At 42.9% G+C, this 25,419-nt stretch overlaps 1 protein-coding gene and 1 long non-coding RNA gene across 2 annotated transcripts in view; one reads left to right on the forward strand and one right to left on the reverse strand.

Annotated features, from left to right (window-relative positions):
- gpc3 (glypican 3) overlaps positions 1 to 25,419 on the forward strand; it is a 122,308-nt gene that overhangs the window by 69,088 nt on the left and 27,801 nt on the right. Inside the window, exons 3-6 of the mRNA XM_034884044.1 lie at positions 414 to 1,099; positions 11,591 to 11,733; positions 12,878 to 13,003; positions 20,734 to 20,845. Of these exons, the coding sequence (XP_034739935.1) occupies positions 414 to 1,099; positions 11,591 to 11,733; positions 12,878 to 13,003; positions 20,734 to 20,845 (1,067 nt within the window). The remainder of the gene's footprint in view (positions 1 to 413; positions 1,100 to 11,590; positions 11,734 to 12,877; positions 13,004 to 20,733; positions 20,846 to 25,419) is intronic.
- Positions 17,237 to 25,419, reverse strand: part of LOC117952006 — a 24,598-nt gene continuing 16,415 nt past the window's right edge. The window contains exon 3 of the long non-coding RNA XR_004658297.1: positions 17,237 to 17,401. This is a non-coding gene — a long non-coding RNA (uncharacterized LOC117952006). The remainder of the gene's footprint in view (positions 17,402 to 25,419) is intronic.

A 25,419-nucleotide genomic window follows, 5' to 3' on the forward strand; every position in this document is an offset into this window, starting at 1 on the left:
TTTTTAAGATTCTGTAGCTCTGTTCTCACCGCCCTTTAGCTGTATTCAAAGGTCTAACCAAAGATCTTGCTTTTTGTCTGTAGCAGAAGCATTGCTCTCTTTATATTTCAAGCCATCGTCTATGTGTGTGTGTGTGTCCCATTAGAGAAAACAACAGACTGAGAAAAAATGTAAAAAGGGAAAGAGAAGCTGTGCGTGGGAAGTTCCTTCTGACTGTGATCGTTAAGGATTGGGATGGATGTATGGGTGTTTGTTTTTGAGCTAAATTGCTGCCTATTTTTTGACAGCTTAGCGTAGTTGTTGGGATTACTGAGGCAGATCATTACCTGCTGCATGCAGCAGATTTCTGAAAAGGGGGCCTGTCTTTCCCCCTGTCTGACTCTTTTTCGTGTTGTTGTCTTGCTTTCTTCCAGAAGCCTTTGACCTGGTGCTGCGTCATGGCCGTAACTTCACCCTGGCCATGCTGAAGTCCGAGTTCCCGAGTCTGGGAGGTGGAGCCCAGAGCTCTGTGGGGCAGCTCTTCCTGGACATGTCGCTCTACATCCTGGGCTCGGACTCCACAGTGGACCACATGGTGGCGGTCCTCTACAGCCGCCTCTTCCCGCTGGCGTACCGCCGCCTGCTGGGCGGCAGCGGCTCCTCTTTGTCTGAGGAGTGTGTAAAAGGAGCCTGGAAGGAGTCCGAAGCTTTTGGCCCTTATCCCAAACTGATGATGACCCGTCTGTCTCGCTCCCTCCTGGCCACGCGAGTCTTTCTGCAGGCGCTGAACCTGGGCATCGAGGTCGTCAACACCACCGACCACCTGCGGCCCAGCCGGGACTGTAGCCGGGCCCTGCTGAAGCTCTGGTACTGCCCGCACTGCCAGGGCATGCTGGGGCCCCCAGCCTGCAGAGGCTTCTGTCAGGTGGTGATGCAGGGCTGCCTGGGGGGAGCGGCCGAGGTGCAGCCACACTGGCGGACCTATGTGGACGGACTGGGGAAGCTGGCCAGCGCCATGAGGGGCGAGCAGGACATGGAGGCCGTTGTTCTTAGACTGCCTTCAATGATCAAACTGGCTCTCAAGCACGCTGTGAACGAACGCACCCGCCTCACTGCCCTGGTGAGTCCAGTACACACATCCAGTACACACATACACACAGCACTGCATTGACAGGATGCTGCATTGGTGTGGGTGTGCACCTAGAGATGAGACTGACGGCGCAACACTCCAAAACACTGCACTGCATACAGTTCACAACACTCTGAGATAGTGTTAAAATAATCATCTTATCTTCTGTCTTCACAATTTTAAAATATTCCTCTGGAATTGAGGTGAAGTCCCACTAGCACCATATTCTGTGAATATTCTAACCGTTTTTTTGTGGGATTTGGGGCTCTTAAGCATTTGCATTACAGACCGACTGACATCCTGCTAAATCCACGCACACATGAATGGCATGAAAATAATTGGCTGATATGACTTTTTGGCTTTTTAATTGGATTGGACCTAATTGGTCAAATTTTGCAAAGGGTGTTTCTCAACGGGTCGCACTTAGAATGAAGAACATGAAAGAAATGCCACATTCGTTTCAGGTCAGAAGACTTCTATGGAGTGAGGGAGGATGAGTTATCCAGGCTACATTTTTACCTTGTAAAAAGATATCTCAAACAACTAGACACAGAGAAATAATAGACCAAGTCAGACAGACTCAGTGTTCTCAGCATGTCTCGCTAAAACCCGTCTCTCACTCCTCTGCAGCGGTGACCCGTTATGTGTGGTTTCAACTCCAATAAAACCGTCAAGTTTGTTCTCAGCCCACATGTGAAGTCAGGGAGAGTGCTCATGAAATATGAACAGCTTTTTTTTCTGCCAGAGTTACAGAGCTGGATGTGCTTTGCTTCTGTGGATCTGCTGAACTTTTCACTCTTACACCCTGAATCCCCGCGGTGACCAGGTTTCCACTCAGAACCCATCATTTATTAACTCGCAGGTTGACCTCACTTGCTCTACAGCGCGAGGGCGTGGCAGCATCCATGAATCGCTTACTTAGGGGAAATTGCTGTGTGTGTGTGTGTGTGTGTGTGGGATCCTTATCCAAAATTATACAAGTCCTGTGTAGGTTAATTTAAGACTGCATTTCACCACAGATAGTTCGGACTCTGGCTCTAGTATGTGGGATTAAAGCTGCTGCAGTTGGCCATTGTTCAGCCCAGTGACAGGGTCGTGTTTCCGTCTGTGTGTGTGTGTGTGTGTGTGTGTGTGTGTGTGTGTGTTTGAATGTAATCTTGCAGAGACAGTCCTTGCTCAGTGGTGTCATTGAAGGGACAGAGGCATCGGTTCCATAAAGGCTAATTTAGTCTCGCTGACAAGTCGAGGGAGATCACCCAAAATTAGACACCTCATTAATGCACCTCAAATAACATTGGAATTTGTGTGAATGAATGTAGGCATTAAAGGACTACTGCTGTGTTTAATAAAATACATCTTCTAACTGTAAAACTATAATGAACTACAGAGACAGTGCGCATTTAAATCCCGCCCTCACTGGTGGGGAAAACAACTCGCCGCTCTCCATTGGTTTGTATTGCGTGAATGTGCCTCCTCCGTCTGCCAGCAAACAGGGAAAAGCCTCAAAGCTGATGTGTGCGGATATTCACTGACAACAATGTAAAGAACCCATAACTACATTTTATAAACTCCCAAAAAACTGAGCTTTTAGGACGACAAAAGTTGATCCAGACTTGAGTCGGGAAGAATGGAAAGGTGTGGGATCCAGTCACTAAGCTAACAATACAGCATGCCCGACATTACATATGTAACAATTAGGGGTGGGGGAAAAAAATCAATACAGCATAGTATTGTGATATTTTCAGTGTCAATACTGTATCAATACACAGGCGCCAAGTATGGATCTTTAATTATATATGTGTTGGTCACTTTGTCCCATTTTGCAGCAATAACATTGAAGGGATATGAACAAAGAGAGAAATGTTTCTTTTTAGATGAAACAGTTGTTGACAAAGTTTCCTTTTGGGGACAATTTGGGGAAAAATTTGAAGAATATTGCAATATGTTTAAAATCGCAGTGATGTCGTATCATGGCATATGTATTGTGATGAGGTTGTATCAGGAGGCGTCTAGTGATTCCCAGCCCTAGTAACAAGAAAGATGGCCTGAAACTAGTCTTCCACTTATGGAATTGCTCCGTTGCCGTCGGAAATTCCGCCGGATTTCACTGTACCTGGTCCTCAGATCTCTGCAGGTTAAATCCAGACAGCTAGCTAGACTATCTGTCCAATCTGAGGACTATGGTTACCTGGTCCTCAGATCTCTGCAGGGTAAATCCAGACAGCTAGCAAGCCTCTCTGAGAGCACGGTTCCCCAAACGGTACCTGTTTTTCCACAACGTGTTTTCATGAATTGTTTTTTATGAATTGCAAGCATTAAATCGTCACCACGATCACGAACAGGTCATGCAGCACATCATTAGAAAGCTTAAAGTCTTGTGATTCCATCAAGCCCCCGCACAAAGCATAAGGTGACTTACAGCGGTTATAATCACGTTATGAAGTTAAGAAACACTGCACCGTTTCTGTCTAAATCGAGCGTGCATCCCTACCTTTGTCCTCGTGTCTTTATCCACAGCGGTGAAAGATATTCATAAACGTTGATTTCCTAAATCGCAAACACTCCAAGGAATTAGAATATCCAAGCCTTGTAATCCATAATTATCTGGTCCCCTCACAATCTTGTAGTTTCTGGCCAAGTTTCGACCGTTCAGAAATCTAGATTTCATTGCATCATTTCTCTGTTTTTATAGCTTGTAACTTTTTCCCTGTGCGGGCTAAAAAGAAGGTCGACGCACCATTACAATCTGTGGCTTCTCCAGATTGCAATAGCATCAGCCAATAGCATCAGCCTATCAAGAGATACCCTCAAGCTAAGCCAATGATATTGCACAGTCCCCATTGGGCCCACGTGGGAAATATGGACAGTAGATCCGACCACTTATAAGAGGAGGTCATAAAGCTGGCATCCCTGTGTAGCCAATAAGAAGACGAGTTGAATGGTACCAGACATGGCCAGAAAAAACTATTCCTATGATCCCTTTCAGCTGTCTGAAGGCAAAAATATGGCCTTCTGATGGCATTTCACCATTTCATGAAATTATGATTACTTATTTCTATAAATCTATGTATGTACTTCTTTCAGATATATCTGTGAGTGATGTGGATGTGTTTTTGTATTTCAGAAGTTTTGTATTTAGCACTTTTTTGGCTTTTTTAGAAATAAGAAATAAGACAAACGCACAGACATATCTGTAGAAATACATTCATATAAAATCCATTTTATAAGTCATTTTTTTCTGGATTGTTTCTGTTCTAAGTTGAGACATGTGGCTAGGGTACTATTTTAGTATGTAGCCCATGTAATATGCGTACAATAGTGCTTTTTATTAATTTTTCAGATGATTTACTTGGACGGAAATAGAAATTCTGTGTTCTAACCTCTGTAGCTCTGTGTCAGTAAGGCCTAGTGTCAAACTTCCACTAGAAACAACAAGTTGAGAGTGTTAACTTCCCAATGACCTCAGGGTCATCCCAGAGGGCCAAAGCATGTGGAAACTGCAGCACTTTTTTAAGGGTAAAAATTTAGGCGAGAAAATCATATATTTTCAAGTGGTTTTAAAGAGGCTAGACCAATCTGAGGACTATGGTTACCTGGTCCTCAGATCTCTGCAGGGTGAATCCAGACAGCTAGCTAGACTATCTGTCCGATCTGAGGACTATGGTTACCTGGTCCTCAGATCTCTGCAGGGTAAATCCAGACAGCTAGCTGGACTATCTGTCCAATCTGAGGACTTTGGTTACCTGGTCCTCAGATCTCTGCAGGGTAAATCCAGACAGCTAGCTAGACTATCCGTCCAATCTGAGGACTATGGTTACCTGGTCCTCAGGTCTCTGCAGGGTAAATCCAGACAGCTAGCGAGACTATCTGTCCAATCTGTGTTTTCTACACAAAACAACTTCCTTCCTGTATAAATAAATGTATTTTACTTTCATAATAAATACCAACAATCTCAACAACAATGTTGCACTACACATACTCTAAATTCATTTTAAATTGAGACTATGTCTAAAAATGATATGATTTAGGAAATTGTAAGCCAATTATGTATGATTTGTGGCTGTAAAAGTTATGTCTGGTTTTGAAAATCCTAACTTGTCTTTGAATTGTGTGCGTGTGGTTGTTATGTGGAAACCTTGGGAATCTTCCAGTTATGCAATATTTTGCACAGCGACATAACGGATGTATGTCTTGTTTAGTGGTTTCATGTGATTGTGAAAACGGCCGCTGTGGTCGGTATCTCACACACACACACACACACACACACACACACACTCCAATGAGAGTGCAGACCCCTGTTACTGATACAGAGGGGGACAAACAGATCACTTCTATCTCAGTAAAAGAGCCCTCGAGGTGTGAGAGAGAGACCTCTTCTCTCCTCTATGTCGGCCTGACGCATGTACCTCTGCTGAGGAGATGACCACTCATCGCCTGCCAGCTCGCTCCCAGGAATGTTAACATTCATTCCCTCCATCCGGTGCAGCTCCAGCGTGAATCAACTAATGTTCAGAGAGACGGAGAGGGCAGCCAAGAGCCCCGCAGCTTCAATCTATTCCCCTGTCAACTTCCCACCCCTCTCCTGGAGTTTGAAGTCATCCACCTCCGTCTCTGCATCTCATCCTCAACATCTCTCTCTCTCTCTTTCATCCCCCCATATATTTCTTTTCCTCTGATTCTTATGGGCTGCTTCAAGAGAAGATGCATGATTTATGAAGCTCTATTTTTACCGGTTACTGAGGAGAAAGAGAGGAGAGATCCAGCGACAAAGAGAAGGAGAGAGAAAAAGGAAAGGGAAGAATAGAGGGGAGAATGTGAGGAGCGAGCCCAAGGGGAAGGAGAACAGGAGAGTGTGGAGGAGACATCCATCACCCTGCGACCCCTCGGATGAAAACGAAGAAGGGAAGTAGGTTGAGACAGAAATATGATGGATCTGACCAAGAGTAGATACACTGCAGAGTTCATGGGTTGTGTGTTTTTACACACTCGACACTGTTATAGGTCTAAAATGACACATCTCTTTGTGTGCTTGTAACATTTTTTGACAATAACACACTTTTCTTTACTTCTCTTTTTTGTCATGCACAAATAGCTCAAGCTGATTAAATCCCAACCCGACTGTCTGCTGCATTTCTATTACTTAGTAATCCGTTGTAAACATGTCTACTGTAGATACAGAAGTTGTCCATTTAAACTGTAAAATCATTGAATGCAATGAAACATGTTTATACATGTTGCTTATCATCCATGTTATTATGTTTAATCTGAATTATAGAAGGCCGTAAAGGCCCAATGTGCAGATTATTAGACCGTGTCAATAAGATATATTTTAATACTTTATGTAAATTAGGAATTGGACTTAATGATGAAAAATAGTATTTGTTGAGCTGCATTTTAAATTAACTTCTAAAAGTATAGAAAAATTCAATTTAGATTCAGCAGTTTTCTAGCTTAGCTTGGCTTAAAGACTGAAAACAGGAGGAGGGGGGGAACTGATAGCGAGTGGTGTAGTCTGACTTATTGTCGTGGGTATGCTGTACCACGTACATATACACATATATTTATTTTTCTGTATTTTCGCCACACTACGCAGTGCGCTCGGTGAGATGGGGGAGTCTCTCGGCATGTTCTGCGGCGTTTGCTGTCACATTACTCTGCATGTATTTATATTACAAAACTATGTTGGTACATAACATTGTTCATGTTTAAGTGGGTGTACAGAAATCCCGGAGTTTTCCTAGTGGGTATACGTCGTATACCTGCGTGTCACGTAGTCCACACCACTGGTCCAAAGGTAACAACCTCCCAGCACCTATAAAGCTCACTCACTGGACACGTTCTTTCTCTTTTGAATAGTCCTTACAAAAACAGAAGTGATTGAAGAATTGGTTATTAATTACACATTTTGCAAAGCATCCTTTGAACTAAAGAGACAATTATCAAATGCTCATTGTTCTCCCAATGCGAGGCATACAGTGTGTCCTCCATTGCACCTTTTGGGGGATAATTACACCTGTTTTCCATCCTACTTTAAAGAAAACATCCTGTACCTACTTAAGACCCAGAGATCCGACTACTTCTTCTGCTTCAGAACAGTGTTTATAAAATTGAAAAAACATCAAGCTTAAATAGTTTTTCACCGCTTCAGGAACTGCAGGACTCTGAGTTTGAAATCCATTTTCCTTACAAGCAGATCTCTAACCTTAATGCACTGGACATTAGTTGTTTTAAATTAGGCTCTGAAATGCACTCTGAATCAAGCTCACTATTTAGTCACCTATATGTATTGGCAGTTATAGGTTTTATCATGTAGGAAAACTTTGACTTTGTGCCAAAGAATAAGAACAAATTTGTATTATTTTCAAAACATTAGGGGATTTTGTTGATCTCATTAACGTGAGGTTGAGATTCCTGAAGCGGTAGATCCATTAAATAGGCGTGCTGAGCCAAACTGCTATTTTAAAGATTAGACTGAAAGAAAATCAGCTTTACCTGAAACTCTGTGGGAGTACTGGATATGTTTGGTGTTTTGAACGTTTTCCTCTATTACTCATATCTGACACAGTGTTTCATTCTCATTCTCAAAGCTCAAGGTGCATTTGTCAAAACAGCTTATTTGGTACAGCACAACACCAAAGCTCACCTGCAAAGTCATAACTCACCCTAAACTAAAGCCAGGACATGGTTGAAGCTTACATTATCACACACAATTAAAAAAAAAAAGTTGTTAAGTCATGCCTTACCAAGTCTGATGTTCCACTTCGGGATTGGCCCACTGCCGTCGGAAATTCCGCGGGATTTCCGTTACGTCCTCTGTCTCTGTGTTGGCATTCTAACCTCTGGTGGATTTTGTAGGACTATGTTTACTTGGTCCTCAGATCTCTGCAGGGTAAATCCAGACAACTAGCTAGACTATTTGTCCAATCTGAGGACTATGGTTACCTGGTCCTCAGATCTCTGCAGGGTAAATCCAGACAGCTAGCTAGACTATCTGTCCAATCTGAGGACTATGGTTACCTGGTCCTCAGGTCTCTGCAGGGTAAACCCAGACAGCTAGCTAGACTATCTGTCCAATCTGAGGACTATGGTTACCTGGTCCTCAGATCTCTGCAGGGTAAATCCAGACAGCTAGCTAGACTATCTGTCCAATCTGAGGACTATGGTTACCTGGTTGCACGACTAAAACCTTTGAACATGTTCCACCAAAACAAGTTCCTTCTTAAGACTATTTTGCATAGGCACTGCAGCTCCATACCAATTTTGATTGGTTTAAAGAAATGCCAATAAACTAGAACATGTTGATCTCCCATCAAGAAATGCCGTGTGGACTAGCCAGACCCCCAAAAGAGACTTCAGATACAGTATTAGGGGACAACTAAGGTCTATATAAAAGAGACTTCAGATACAGTATTAGGGGACAGCTAAGGTCTATATAAAAGAGACTTCAGATATAGTATTAGGGGACCACTAAGGTCTATATAAAAGAGAATTCAGATACAGTATTAGGGGACCACTAAGGTCTATATAAAAGAGACTTCGGATACAGTATTAGTGGACCACTAAGGTCTATATAAAAGAGACTTCAGATACAGTATTAGGGACCACTAAGGTCTATATAAAAGAGACTTCAGATACAGTATTAGGGGACCACTAAGGTCTAAATGAAAACATACAAAGATCGCATGTCACGGGACCTTTAATGTCAAGTTGTCATAACAGAGACATCTTGGACAATGTTAACTTTGCATTAAAAGTGTCATAATTTACTGAATGATACTCAAAATAACTCCTTCATGTTCATGACAGGTGTCATGTAATAATAATAAGCGTGTCTTACGCACGCCTCTTCAATTAAAGCGTTCCCAAACTTTTTAGTGTTAAAATTAGTTAGCGAAAAGTGATGGATTAGCATCCAGCTCACTTGTGGTAGCAGTGTTAGCAGTGTTAGCAAGCTTGCTTACAATTCATTTGTAACAATATCCACAGAATTGGTGTTAAATCACATTCGCTTTAAGATCTGAACACGTACTGGTGTCTGTTAAGTTGTTTTTTTAGCTGAGCCGTGGGACAATATAAAGGTCGGGAACAGCTGCTCCAGCTGATCAAAACCCTTTACACCACATCGAACTGAGAGATTGTTACAACATATTCCTAATTCCCAACCCAGACAGTAAGGCAGCCATTTAGAGTGATGACCATGGTAGTTGTCTGGTATTACTTTACTTTTGACATACAGTGAGACTTTACCCTCATTTCCACTTCACCGGGAGAATGGGAAAGGGCTTCAGCTGAAATAGGATGCTTACAGTGTGTGTGTTTCACCAGAAGTCAGTTCTCATGCTGATGACAACAATGCTGAGAGGAGGAGGTGGAGGATGAGGACTAAGTGCTGACTTTCCATGAGCCTGAACTCCCCTGGAACACAAACATTACCCACCAAATATTCTCCAACATGTTGTTACAGCTGTGTGTGTGCATGGCGCCCTGCCACCTTTATAACACTGATAGCATCATTTTGATCCTCACACTGTTTGCTTGTTAATACCTCCTTTGGATCAAGATTAATGTATAGCTAAGTCTGAGTATACATTGGAGGGTGTACCCCATGTTTGCATAAGCACAGCACCACATGGAACCTGAGATGTGTGTGTGTGTGTGTGTGTGTGTGTGTGTGTTGTATTACTTGCACTCAGCACCTCTCTCTCTCTCTCTCTCTCTCTCGGTGAGGCGGGCTGCTCAGTGCAGATAAAAGTGTGCAGATCTATCCGAGCTCTCACGCTGAGGCAGGCTTTATCTGCAGACTCTCCTGTTGGTTGTGTTAGGCCAGCCCTGGGTGATATTAATACACCCACTAATGAGCCCCCTTCCTTGAAGGATCCGGAAACAATCGACGCGGGTTGGGGGGAAGGCGGCGGAAGGGCCTGCATGCTGAATCAGTCTCTCCCTTGTGCCACAACTCCCCTACGGCGTCCTGGGAACACGCAAACAAAGAGAGGAACGCAGCTCCGATCACATTAATCATGGCCTGTGGGAGCACCGGCACTCGCTGCAGGGGCAGGAGAACGAGAGAATTACACGAGAGGACAAGAGGGAGGTGGCAGAGACAATGGGCTAAAGTGTGTGTATGTGTGTGTGTATATGAGAGAGAGAGAGATTAGTGAAGAGGGCTAGTCAGGGATGCTGGGTATTAGTGATTGCCTGGTGCAGGAGAACTCAAACATCTGTGACTATCCGGACTGTGTGTGTGAGTGCGTGTGATCATTCTGTGTTACAGCTGATCATTCTGTGTTACAGCTGATCTTTCTGTGTTACAGCTGATCTTTCTGTGTTACAGCTGATCTTTCTGTGTTACAGCTGATCTTTCTGTGTAACAGCTGATCAGCATTTCTGTGTGCAGGCGCAGTAGAACGTGAGAACACAGGTACACAGAAGGGAAGAGAATGAGGTGGCAGACACAATGGGCTGAAGTGTGTGTGTGTGTGTGTGTGTGTGTGTCTATTATGTAAATTGACTTAGGTGCATTATGTTCAAATGAATAATTGCACAAAGTTATACATTTTTTGTTCATGCTGGGAAATCTGTGTGTGTGTTTATTATGTAAATGGACTTAGGTGCATTATGTTCAAATGAATAATTGTACAAAATGATACATTTTTGTTTATGCTGGGAAATGTGTGTGTGTGTACGTGTGTGTGTGTGTGTGTGTGTGTGTGTGTGTGTGTGTGTGTGCGTGTGTGTGTGTGTGTGCGTGTGCGTCCTTGTGGCCTCGGGTGCCACCAGATAAAGATGTCTAGTGCTGCTCTATCGGGTCACATCAGTATTCAGCATCAGTGGTGCCAGCCTTTTCACCTAAAGGAGAGCTGGGCACAATTAGCTGTTAACATTAAATGGCAGAATTAAGTCTCGGACAGTATCCCCGGGGGAAATTAACCACGGGCAAATCATTAAACCACAAGCTAAACATTAACAGCCATTTGCATTTTTATTGCACCTGAAAAGAATGCGCCAGGTCCATTATCTCTGAGAGACAGAGAGGGACTTCTTATTTATTATTGTTACGTTGGCCCATGTGAGAACACAATGGAATTTAAAGGGGAAAGAAAAACCAAACGCGAGGCCCTATTTTTACACTTGCGTTTTTGGAGTGTTATGATTATAAATGTGAACAAGGCGAACACGGCTGGCAGAGGATACAATGACTTGTTTGTTATGCAAATCCCCAGCTTTCATCCCTCCCAAAAAAAACAGATGACAATTTGCAGAGAGGCCCAGCCGTTAAGGCCGGCAGTTTGGCTGTCGACAGGTTCTTACTGTCTGCAGTGTCATTGCTATTAAGAGTTTGAATAAACAGGCTCAGGGCCCGGAACTGGGAGCAATGAAACATAAGTGGTAAAGAGGTTTGGGTGTGGGGGGGGGGGGGCCCTGAATTCACTCACTCAATCCTGGTTTCTCATTTTCTCCCGTCTCCTCTCCCCTCTGCAGGTGAGCGGGATGTGTGGAAACACTCCTCAGCGGGCCGCTCGCTCGGTAGGATCCCCCCCTGCCCAGCCTCCCCCTGCCCCCGCAGCCCGCAACACGCAGCCCTCATCCTCGGACTCTGATGAGACTCTGGCTGGCCTCCGCAGGTGAGGAAATCACAAGTCCTAATACAGGAGCGATATATGTCTGACAGACAGATGTTGTTGACAAGTCCTCTAAACTATATGATAATATAGTTATTTTATGCCTAGTAGTTGGTAATGGTTCTGGACTATAGTATATTTTATGTCATGTTTTTGCCTGTTATGTTTAATTTATTGGGCAATAAAGACCATTCATGAACATCAAAGCGGTGATACCTGAAACAGATGTCCAACACACCATACAGTGTGTATAAAAATGTGTATCGCAAACAGACCTAAGTACTACATGGTTAAGAACATCTGCACCACCACCACCAAAGTGAACATAAAATAATTAAAATACATAAATGCATGTGACACTGTTGTCAAAACCCACGCAACATATCGACATGCATTGACATTTGTGGTCAATACTGTATGGTGATGTAACCAAGTGGTGTCCCATTTCATAGGAGGATGTTTTCCCCCCTAGCCCTTACCACTTGGTGTCAAGGGCTAGGGGTAAGGGGTAGGGGCAGGGGCAGGGGTAAGATGGAGAAATGGGATTCAGCCTTAGTCTTATATAACCCGCAGGAGCGGTTTCATAAATTAGCGCCCCTAGCGGTGGCCGACTTGAGGGCGCCGCTTTCATCAATGTAAAGTTGTAATTGCTGCTTGAATAAACGACTTATGCGGGCGCTTTTTGGGGGGAGGACAGTCTTGATATCATCCCTGACAGTTGACAGGTTTCCTCCTATCTCAGGCTTTCACCTCTTGAGTTTTTTTCCACACTCCTGATGCAACAACAGGCTTAAATGAGCATTGTGATAAGACCCGGTGTGGCTGCTGAACTCGGCAGTACAAAGACAATATTGATGTCAATTAGGACTAGAAAAAACTGCTTATTATAGCCTCTTTTACACTCGCTTTCTCGAGGGGCATCTCATCGACTTGCTTTCACTGCTATCAAGCTGAATTCCTCTCTTTTTCTGTCTCTGCCTCTTCTTCTTTGTGTTTCTTCCCTTGTGACTCTCCTTCTCTCGCTTGTAGGACAATTCATCTTTTTGCTTTCCTCTCCTATCTGACGTGTGAGAGTCATATCCAGACTAACTGAAATTTTATCCTTTGTCTCTCTATGTTGAACATTTCCTTTCTTTGCCTACTCCAGGGAGTTCATATCCGACTTGAAGGGCTTCAGCTCCTTCTACAGTGGTCTTGGGGAGGCGCTGTGCAGCCGTGAGCCCGCTCCAGCAAACCACTCCCTCTGCTGGAATGGGCAGGAGATGACAGACAGGTAAATCAGTGTCTCATTTGCCTCTATTGATCGCTATAACACACACTGCTAAACCAGACGATCCCACTCCCTCGCACAGGCTACAGGCTGCGGGATGCTCCTGCTCAGGCATGTTGTCTTTCTAGACCAGGGGTCTTCCACATCATATAAAACAAGGACCCCTTAACTGAAAGAGAGACAGAACAGGGCAGAGGGGTCAAAATAATTCACATTCATTACTCATGGAGAAGTATAGATTCTAGGGGTTAAAAGTGTAAAATGACTGGTTTCAAAACTACTGAAAGTGTAAAAGGGGCAAAAATGCCATTAAGGACAAAAGGTTAGGCCGTGCCACGGGGGGCCTATAGTGCACTACCCCACCTCCCCCCAAAACCATTTTTCTAAAGGCCTTAAGGACTATGATGTCATTATAAAATGTTAATGTTGAAAGATTTGGGATGTGGGGCGGCCTCTAGCTCACCCAGTAAGAGCGTGCGCCCCACGTTGGCTGAGTCCTGCAGCGGGTCTGGTTCGAATCCGACCAGCAGCCCTTTGCTGCGTGTCATCCCCCATCTCTCCCACATTTCCTGTCTATCCATTGTCACTAATAAAGAAAAAAAAAAAAACAATTTTTTTTGGGATGCAGCTGTTTAATCTGCATTTATGCCCGTTGAAAATGTTTTTATTAAAATGCAAATACATTAAACCACCATATATGTGTACTACTAAGCATCAACGTGTGTTTCATGGAGCGGAAGATATGATGACCGGTTGCATATAAGTATTGTAATGGTGCAAACTTCAGAGGCATGTTATCAGTAGCCTCTATGGGAATGTAAATGTACATCCAAGCTCAGCTGCAGGATTCTGGGAGGGCAACGGAGTCACTCTATCCAGATCCCATTTATCTGGATAGGGTTTTAATTTTTTTTTAACAAACACAAGCCGGAATGAAAACAAGCCGAACTGAAATAGGAGTAATGAGGCTATTTTTAAAATGTTAGGAGTAGAAGTACAAAGTCTGCTGTAAATTAATTACTCCACTAAAGTATAGATACCCAAATGTTCTAATTAAGTATTTTGACTTTGTTACTCGACACCGCTGGAGCCAGGACCCCCTACTACATTCAGTATATTGCATCAAATAAAGTGTCATGATAAAGTCGGCCTTTATAGTGCATAGAATACGAAACTACTCAAAAAGCTTAATAACTGTTGGTATGATTTTTAAAATCACACATGTGGAACAGTGAATATTTAGAATCAACTGTATCTGTACCTTAGTGACTTTAGACCAATAAGCAGTGGGGATTTATATTTGCTGATAATATGTTGGATTCATGTTAAGACTTTTCATTTTGCATCGACTCTGAGGACCCCCTAAGGGTCCCGGACCCCCTGTTGAAGAGCCCTCTTCTAAATACATTATGCATTACATACATATGCTATAATAAACCCTGCTCTGATTTCTAAATGTCCAACACTAGCAGCACATCATCTACAGTAGGAGAGTGTAGGTGAGCTGAAGGGTAAGTTTCCTCAGAGCTGATGAGCTGCACACGAGGGCCCCGACTCTCCCACTGAGTGTGAGTGTAAATCTTGACTTTGGCTCTATGGGATGTTATTAATGTCAGGCGTGCTGTCTCCTTCTTCTCGCTTAGTTAATTGCTGTTTCGATCGCTCTCTCCTCCTTCATCCAACATCTCCTATGCACCCTGCAGAACCTCATTTAGTTTGCGCCATATTTCACATCACCCCTGTCCTTTGGCTCCACACATCATACCTTCCCACTTTCTCCACCTGCGCCGTCAGCCGGCCCCGATTTCAATTTGGCTTAGATAGTTATAGATATCATCCTTTTTTTGCTGTGTAAATTATGTGTGGAATTTAATCAATCGACAGGCATACAATTCAGTGTTTTACCTCTTGTTCCCAAGGAGGACTGAGAATGAATTCGGAGCTTTCTCAAACTGCTGATAGAGAGTCTGAAAAGAGTCTCAATCTGAGGGGAGACATCAGGTTGGCATGGGGGCACGGCTGTCCTCAGGGGACGATTACAAGCTGGACCAAACGGCGTGATAGGATGGTGCCGCGAGGCAGGAAAGGAGAGGAAATGATGGAGAGATTACAATGTCTCCAGGCAAGCAATTCTCTGCGTGTCATCAGCGAGGGCATATGCCTGCAAAATTCTCTCGGGATACAGTTTCCCTCCCAGATTTGTTCTGGATCATCTTCCATTATCCTCCCAGATAGGACAGTCTCCAGAGCCAAACATGGCATTCATTGTCATATTGTCTCATGCAGATAAATTTAGATTGTGTGTGTGTGTGTGTGTGTGGGGGGGGGGGGTTCGCAAGTGCTGGAGGGGTCGGGTACTGAATGTCTCTGATACTTCTTCTTTTTTCTTTTGAGCTAAATGCGGAGCTTTTTATCAGGCGTGTTTACCATCTCACCTGGAGCCAAGATCAGAGGAGCAACACTTCCCACCACATCAAAGCGCCTTACACTCATAACTGTAATAACCGATATGATGCCGTGGCAACTCCAAACATTGAATTTCCATTCCTCTTTTGGATCTAACTTACGCGTGTGATAAGTGATACAAGATTAGGTTCTATGTCGGCTGTGAACATTTAATTCAGGGACTGTTTGAAAATTAAAGGGGGGGGGGGGGGACGGCGATGGCGATGGTATTCATATTTTTCCATTGGCTGAACGTAGAGTAGTTAATTAATGTTATCATCCTTAAAATACATTTCCATCACTCCTGTTCATAGTTACATAAAATGTTAAACAACAAGATGACTTTCACTTTCTGTACTGTAGTTCAGAGCTTTTCAACAGGGGGTCCAGGACCTCCAGGGGGTCCTAGAGTCACTACAGGGGGGCCTCCAAAATATTGTCTCCAATAATATATTATATATTGTTGTTACATATCAGCCTACACAATCTGGACTGTGGTCATAACATCTAAATCTTACATCTTTTAACTTATTCCCTGTTACACATTGTTCTTATTCTCATTATTATTATGTTTATATTTAATAGTCATAGTTAACACTAATTTTAATCATGATGTACTGCACTGTTCAATCCCTGCGCTGTTCACTTTTGCACCATCACCATTACACCCAGTCTACCATAGTATCTCACCTTATCATGGTAATTGCTTTTCTGGGAGGGATTTCTATTTTTATTCTTATGCATGTGTGATACATGTGTGTATATGTGTTTGTTGTGTTATGGTTGTCTGGCTACTGGATGCCTAAAATTTCCTTTTGGGATGAATAAAGTATCTATCTGTCTCTCTATCCATCTATCCATCCATCTATTAGCAAATACAAATCCCCACTAAGGACAGGCATACTGGCATATACGTAGGTAAGGGAGTCATCGACATATACAGATAATCCTAAGGATACACTGCATGTAACTATGTGTATGTATCTTTAATATTTATACACGATTTATAAAAGCATGCCAACAATTATTATTGGAATAGCTTAGCATTCTATACAAAAACAAACGTCTTTATGGAGGCTTTAGGCCACCTACGTGTTATTGTAGGCCCAGTTTAAATACAACTCCCTTTTATACAATATATGTAGTAGGGGGTCCCTGGTCCATCTGTCTTTTAGTTAAAGGGTCCTAAAAGACTCCTGCTGTAGGTCAGAAAGGAGAACTCTAACACATGCAAAATATAACAGTTCCGCCTCTGTTTTGGAACTTTAGGATAATGTGTTAATTCATTTTTCAGGAACAATGCACATTGATCAACATCACTGTAAATGTGCCAGTGTTATCCAAAAGGCTCATTTTCAGCTGCAGTCCCCTAGGAAACCGCTCGACTTTGAGCTATCTTAGTCAACAGTCTAACTTCTGCTAATAAGGACTGAACACAAAGCACAGCTGAGGCTAATGGGAATCTCAGTAGTTTTGCAGATATTTGGTCAAAACCCAAAGTATTAGACAAATTATATTTTAGAGGAAAAGTGATACCAATTCATCTTGAGTGGAACATAAATGTCTTTTTAATTTCATGGGAATCCATCCAAATGTTCAGATCCTCACCACACTGTAAAAAATACTATACTACACTACACTACTAGTAAAATCCTAACAATAACTTACTTAACAAAGTCAAATTATCTCATTATTAGCATAAAAATGTAAGTATTGATTGTGCAGTAAATCAGTCAATCTTGATAGTCTAGAGTTTTCCTATTATATCTGACGTTTCAGGATATTTATTCCTGCTGCATTTATGTGCATGTTGCACTTTACTGCTGTAGATGTTAAGGTCGTGCTCATCGTATCTTCTTTATATACTCTTTGGTAGTTTAATATGCAGCAATGCATCCTATTCTATAAGATCATGACATGTTTGTAGCGTTGCTGTCCTGTGAGAACCACGTTGCTCTAAAACGTTCAGAGTGTCAGAAAGACAGCCCTGTTTTTAGCTTTGTGACAATGCATTTTCCAGCTGATCCTAGAGGCTTTTTAAAGACTTCATAAGAAGAATTTTCCCAACACATGAAGGAACACGTCATCCTTCAGTTTATCACAAACATTCAACATCAACACATCTGGAGATAGGCCTACGCAGTCTTCACTGGAGAGAAAGGGGATACATGCATGCTGTCAGCTGTCAGACAGTTGGAGGAAAAAATACATTCCCTCTATGTAAAGTAGCATAAATTAACAAAAATGAAAAAAGTCAAGTAGGCGGGTTTTCTGAGAGAGCCATGCCAACAGCATGGACAAATAGAATTTGGTGGCACGCTTTAGCAATTCCATTGATGTAGAGATGTATTTTATGTATGTTATATTATCTTCACCTGTTGGGGGTGTTGCAGTTTGTTTCTAACGGCGCTAGTACCAGCGCTTCTCGGCTTGACTGGACTCGGCCATCGTGTGCCATTGCAGATTACCGCCTCATGCGTGAGGTGAGCGTGGCTGGTCGTCACGGCGACGCCGCAGGAAACTGCTGTGACCTTAACCAACACACACACCGAACGTCGGAGGTGTGTGGTTTTTGAGATGACACATTTTGTTTCAAAAGAGGCAAAAAACCCACCGCTGGCTAAACTATTTCAAATAGTTTCGGGTTTGTTCAGGACACCCCCCGGTCTGGTGCTAGCAATGGTGACGCAGTGATTCGTGACGATTCTCTGTAACCAATCAGTAGTCTGCAGGTTTTCACGTCACCAAAAAAAGAAACAAGTACCTTTAGGCTGGTACCAGGGACTTTTTTTAATTATGGAAAACCAAAAAGAGAATAGAGGCGTGTTGAGCAGGTACCATGTGGTGTATAAACGCCATTAGTCAAAACAAGGGTTGAAAGAAAAGAATGCCCCTGGAGAGGGATTTGCTTTCTCTTTTACATTGTGGAAGATGCCATAATAATGCCAAATAATGTTCATATACTGTATGTCCTTATAGCTTTTTTTGCGATATTATCTAAATTAGACCTTTGTTTTGCTGAAGCCTGGAGAAGTACAGTGTATTAACAGTAAAAGCAACACTGTTAACACCCCACCCACCCTGACCTTTGACCCCGTCTGTGTCTTTGGCACTGGAAGTGTGATTAGCAGGTGTTAATAGCGCCAGACGCCATCATATATGTTCCTTCAACACCTCCCTGTGGCGTTTGCGCTGATGTGAGAGACATCTCGTTCAGACTGGACCTAATAGCGTGGTAATTGGTGTTAGATTGGATTAGGTTATCACTGGAGTTAATTGACCATGAGCAGCTCTGCTAGCTGCGAACAATAACACACCAACGATCAGATAACACTCTGAGAACTGACAACTGAGACTATCGGTGGCAAAAAACTAATTTGATGCTGATACAGACTACATTATGTCTCGGTAAAATGAGATGAGTGGCGTCTATCGTGTGAAGCACTAACCTGCCTGGGCTCCTTATCATCACTCAAAATCTCCCTCTCTAAATCCCTTTTCCTCGACCCATATTTCCTTCATCTCTCTCCATTATTAATGTGATAATTAGCAGCGGAGAGGGAGTGAGATCATGGTTAATAAGAAGAATAAATAACGGGGGTAATTTGAGTTTAATGAAAAGTCGAGCTTAGGGGGAGAGGGAAAGACTGATGAATGGATATGGCAGGTGACGGGTGTGTGTGTGTGTGTGTGTGTGTGTGTGTGTGTGTGGTGCGGGGGTGCTCAGGATAGTGTCACAGAGGTAAAAACAGAGTATGACCTCATGCTTCCTGAACTCACTTACGTTTTTTTATCCCCCAGACCTTTTTCTTCATTTTTCTTCTCTCTGAATATCATTTTTTTCCCACTTTAGCCCACGTGTCCTTCATCCTTCCAACATTTGCAGCTATATATTACAGGTGGCATTTACACTGAGATGTGACCTGTGACCTCAGCCCCACTCATATCCTTTTGTGGCGCCTGGTGGGGGGGAGACATGTTGACTCACGCTCATCTCAACACGTTTGTCTCATCTCATTGGTTAGCCACCTCCTCAGAGCTGGGATGGTGTGGTGGGAACGGGTTAATTCCTGGCACTGCCGAGAGCAAAGAAACACCTGCGGGATTGTTTCGGACTCACCAACTCCTCCTCTTGATAACATGCGCACGTGTCGACAAAGTCCTCAGTCACACACAGAGACATGTAAGCACCTGCCTGTAGGCTGGAAAAAGTACTAAAATATTGTACTCGAGTAAAAGTACCAACACCTTTATTTTAAACATTATTTTTTGGGCCTCTTTCCCTTTATTAGCGACAGTGGATAGACAGAAAAGTGGGAGAAAGATTGGGGATAGATGGATAGATAACACAACAAACACATCTATTTTTATATATATTTTTAGGTATATATCACACATACCTAAAAATTTGTTTTAATTAAAAATGTATTAATTAATATTAAAAAGCATAATAAAAAAAAGAATAAAAATGTAACGATGATAGTAAAAAAGGGATCAAGTTAAAAAGTGACACAGGAAGTAGAATGACACGACGCAAAGGGGCGCCCCAAGTACCAAGAGTGACAGTAGTAGAGTACATCTAAAAGTACCCATTTGAAGAAATACTTGAAAAATACAAAATACACATCAAAACTATATCAATACAGTAACTCGAGTAAATTCGTTACTTTCCACCTCTGCTAGATATACCCTCACTGCTAAAACAGGACAAAAGTACAGCTGTGCTAATGTCCTCTCATAAATATCAGATGTGATTAAAAGCCACTAATTGATTTTAATGTGCATGCAATTAATTATCAGCCAGACTTGTGAGACTTTTTACCTGATGGCAAAACTCAAAAGTTGAAAACATTCAACTCTGTTTACGGGCTGGTGAACAGGCTGAACCACTTTGAACGTAAATACTTTCTTTCTAAGACGTATGCAGCTTTTTATGCAGCTTTTATTGACAATATAACAAGATATCTTAAAACAAAATGTTATCCCCTGTTTAACTTTATGGGCGTAATGTCTTCAGCAAGGGGAAGAGTCAGTCTTTTGGACAGGGTTGAGTTACAAATGAACTTTCCAGCTCTGCAGATCAGCCCATAAACTACATCACACACACACACACGCACACACACAGAGAGAGCTGTCATTCATCTCATCAACACTAGATGGGGATAGGCGCCTTGTTTGGAGTGATGGAGCAACAGTCAGTTTATTATAGCTCACACTCATGAAAACTCCTCTAAATAACCGGAAAACTGAAAAGCTGAGTCCATTTTCTTTTTTTCCTGTCCCGTCAGGTTTCCCGGGCCGAGCCTGAAGCGACCGCACCCCGGCTCCGAGACCCGAAGCAACAAGCCCCCCGAGCCGATCATCAGCCAGATCATTGACAAACTGAAACACATCAACCAGGTCAGCTGTGTGCATGCACCACTTGTCACAGTTCCTGTGAGTTCTCGTGTTAAAACATGTGTGTCCTTTACGGTAAGTTTGAACACTTCTTCTTTGTTTGTGCACACACGTTGCCCTTTCCCTCTCCGACCAATCAGCAGTCCGCAGGTTTTCACGTCACCTTTTGGTATCGCCTCAGCTCGCTTGGAACCTCGAAAGAGGTGATACTAAAAAAACCTGTCGGCAGGTACCAGGGACTTTTTTTCATAATGGAAAACCAAACAGTGGAGAGTAGAGTCGAGTCGAGTAGGTCATTAGTCAAGACGAGGGATGAAAGAAAACATGCTTTGCTTTTTCTTTTACAAAGTGGAAGATGCCACCAGCCAAATAATGTTCATACAGCCCGTCATAGCTATTTTTACGACATTATCTGAATTAGACTTTTGTTTTGCTGAAGATGACGTTCAGCCTGAAGAATCAGTGTATTAACAGTAAAAGCAACACTGTTAACACCTTACACAACAAGTGTGATCAGGTGGTGTGAAAGTATAAGGCCCCATCATGTATATTGATGTGCAGAGGTGAAAGTGTTATGAACCAACCTATCAGATCTACCTCTTGGTTCACAATTGGACATTGATTTCCAAGCTACAGGTCTGAACAGAACAAGTGAAGGTGTGAAATGAAGACGCCTTGTGTAGTAATGCACATAATAGAGGGGACCACAGCTGTTGTCACTAAGGAGCTACACGATAAGAGGAAAATATGGAAAACAGTGTTGTTAGATATTAGAGATACAGATTTTAAAGTGCACTCCGTTCCTAAAATACAACAAATGTTTGTTGAATTAAAAAAATATATATATATAAGTGCAGTTGTCATCTCATACTCTCTTTCAACTAAATCTAAGTGATTGTCTTCTGCAGTACGTCGCAGTGTTTTGCGATTTGTGTGTCGCAGATATCGCGATGACGATGCCTTGCTCTTTTTAAAAACAATGAAATGCTATTAATGGAAAAACGTCTGACCCAATGTTATACAGTTGTTATTTTGTGTCTCATCTGCACTGCTCAAAAAGACAAAAACAACCTGTCATAGGACGCAAATGCACCAAAATAGGAACCAGACGAGGTTTTCTAAGGAGGATGGGGGTTGTTGTGACAGACAGGAATTATGTCCTCCATCCACAGTAAGCCCAAGCTGTTGTCAAGGCCGAAGCCCCCTTTTTTTGTTGCTAGGGTCGCCATGGAAACCACCTTTTGGAGTGGGATGGTTGAGTGCAGAGATGTAGGCTCAAAGTGTGCCTCTGCTGGTAGATGTATCAGCCCACAGATCTGTCTGTAGTTCCTGCTCCCTCGCGGTTGCGCTTGTAGCTGGCTGTCAACACCACTGACCACCTACACACACACACACACACACACACACACACACACACACACACACAGACACACAGTGTGTTTCAGAGTGCTGCAGGCCGGTCACACTGGATTGCAATCTCGTGCAATCTCTCTTGTTTAAACAACCTGAGAGATCCAAAGAGCGACTGTAGACCTTCCTCCACTCCCCCCATCCCCCCTCTCAAAACCAGAGGAAAAATACAGAGGGTTGTGGTTTGAGACGCTGTCCTTTTCTTCAATTACTTTTGCTGCATTACCTCATGAGCGCTTTGTCCTACTGTAAGCGAGAGGAGCGATACTTGAACAGAAGTAGGAGGTGTTTACTTGCCCCCTAACCCTCTTCAAAATCCCCCACGGGATTCAGCCATACAGCCTTACAGAGCAGGTCTAGACCGGTCTATAATTTACAGATAGAGCAGGTCTAGACCTCTCTATAATTTACAGATAGAGCAGGTCAAGACCGCTCCATAATTTACAGATAGAGCAGGTCTAGACCGCTCTATAATTTACAGATAGAGCAGGTCTAGACCGCTCCATAATTTACAGATAGAGCAGGTCAGGAACACTCCATAATTTACAGATAGAGCAGGTCTAGACCGCTCTATAATTTACAGATAGAGCAGGTCTAGACCGCTCTATAATTTACAGATAGAGCAGGTCTAGACCACTCTATACTATACAAGGATCCAACAGTTCTAGTCGTTCCCTCCAGAGCAAGCGACAGTGGCGAGGAAAAACTCCTTTTTAGGAAGAACCTGGGCCAGACCCAGGCTCCTTGTAGGTGTCTGACGACTGGTTGGGGGTGTGAAGAAGAGTGGCAATAACAGTCACAGTAAAAGATAATGGAACAGTGACTAGAAATAGTAGTCCAAAATAAGTTAGTTGCAGCCGTAGTTTTAGTTGCTGTACAAAAATGTGTGTAATAGGGCCCGGAGACCTCAGTTGATAGAGCAGGGCCATATATAGAGGGTTACTCCTCAACGTAGCGGCCCGGGGTTCAACTCCGACCTGTGGCCCTTTGCTGCATGTCATTGCCCCCCCTCTCCCCCCTTTCATGTCTTCAGCTGTTCTGTCAATAAAGGCCAATAAATATGGGTAATCTATTTATAGTATTGGCCATCTTTAATACTCTGTACCAAACAACTTCAACATTGTTATGCTGGTTTATTCAAACCACTTTGTTTACACAAAATGAGCATAAGATGTGTGTCTAATAATACCTCAATGCACAGGAAAACTGCAGGTGAATACAACTTTGTTACAACATGTTAAATCGTACAGTTTGGGTAATAATTTTACTCTTCTGACATCTTTTTAGCAATGTTGCAACATTCCCGTGCTTCAGCATTTAATTTGGTTTATTTTGAATGCCAACAGGAATGGTGGCCCAAACTACACAAATTAAAACCCAGGGTAGTTGTGAGTGTTTATTGTAATTAACTGGAATCATCCTTTAATCTTAAAAACACAGGAAATGTACACGTCCACACGCTAATGTAATAAGCCTTTGAAAACTTCCTGCTCTGACAGGGGACAGCCATTTGCACGCGCGTGATTACAAGCAGAGCTGCCGACTGTTTACCATGGCGATCAGGTTCCTGATAGGCTTTTGATGAGATTTTGCAAGAAAATGCAGTTTGGTGAAGTGACGGAGCTCATTGTGTTTCACATTCAGACAATCCCTTAGAAACATGGACGCTGGCAAACTCTCTCTCTCTCTCTCTCTCTCTTTCTCAGTCTCAAAAAAGTCTCAATTTTTTTCCATTTCATGTTGCTTTATTAGCATGACAAAAAAGCCATCTGTGTTGCCAAAGCATAACAACAAATATACATATAAACAACAAGGGATAAATACATCTGATATATTAATACAAGTAAACAGGATACTTATGATATAATTGTAGATCCTAATCCAATTCTGTGCAAAGGGTACTTTGAAACAATAATAAAATAAATAAATAAATAAAATAGAATAAAATGTATAAAAGAACAGAAAAACAAAAATGATAATATATAAAATTCTCTATTTATTTAGCCTTGTATTGTGGCTGGAGAAAACATATTAAGCTGCTAGCCGTGCTTATATCTTCCCCTAATGAAAAAGGAATCTTTCTCTCTCTCTCTCTCTCTCTCTCTCTTTCTCTCTCTCTTTCTCTCTCGCTCTCTCTCTCTCTCTCTCTCTCTCTCTCTCTCTCTCTCTCTCTCTCTCTCAGTAACCTAGTCTGGATAAACCAAAGAACATTTCCAGGATAATTGCCTGACATCCTGCGCGTGTTCCTCACCTTCTGCTTTCTACAAGCTACATTTCGCATGATTTTGTGCAACAGATGCTGAAAAACCTGCTTGCTTGCTTACTTTCGGGAAATAATTGTAAAGATATACAAAGTAGATGTTTACGACATTTACATTTACATTGTCACTGGGATGTTTTGGGACGGATATGAGAGGATCACTGTGGACAAAGTACACACGGCGATACGCTGGTTAGAGCAAAGGACGCTTAACCACTCACCCAGCTATTTTACACAGCTCACGTCACTTCACTGTCAACAGTTAACTTCATATAATATTGGGTGTGGCGTTTTCTTTTGGGGGACTCTAATGTTCAAAACAAGTTCCTTCCCGAGACTACTCCGCAGAGCCGCCGTCTGGGACTTAGCGCCGCCAACAACAGTTGTGATTGATTTGAAGAGAAGCAAACGACCCAAAGCAGTTTTTATTCCTCCTGTCCCAGGTATGCATGTGTGGAGTATCCAGACCTTACTCCACAGCGCTGTGGAGATAGAGGTGCAACGCGAGACTACCAGGAAACCCAAAACTCGTTTCTCATTGGCTCCCATGTTGTACTGATGACGCTGCATACATGTGAACATTTGTAATAATAATAATGTATACTTAATAAAACCCACAAGGGGAAATTACAATGTTTTCCCTCTGTTGTTATTACACACATGCCTGAATCACATGCTCAGTATGCACTGAATGGAGAGATGTCACAGTGGGGGGCGGGGGTCTGCCCATGGAAGGGCACCCCAAGCAGTTGGGGGTTAGGTGCCTTGCTCAAGAGTGCCCAGAAGGGGAACTACCACCTCTCCAGTCCACCACCATACTTTGGTCCATTGGGGACTTGACCTAGTGACCCTCCCGCTCCCAACACAACCCAAACCCCATTGACTGAGCTACCGCCCCCCCCCCCCC

The sequence above is a fragment of the Etheostoma cragini genome, chromosome 10 (genome assembly GCF_013103735.1).
Source record: "Etheostoma cragini isolate CJK2018 chromosome 10, CSU_Ecrag_1.0, whole genome shotgun sequence".
NCBI classification, from domain to species: Eukaryota; Metazoa; Chordata; class Actinopteri; order Perciformes; family Percidae; genus Etheostoma; species Etheostoma cragini.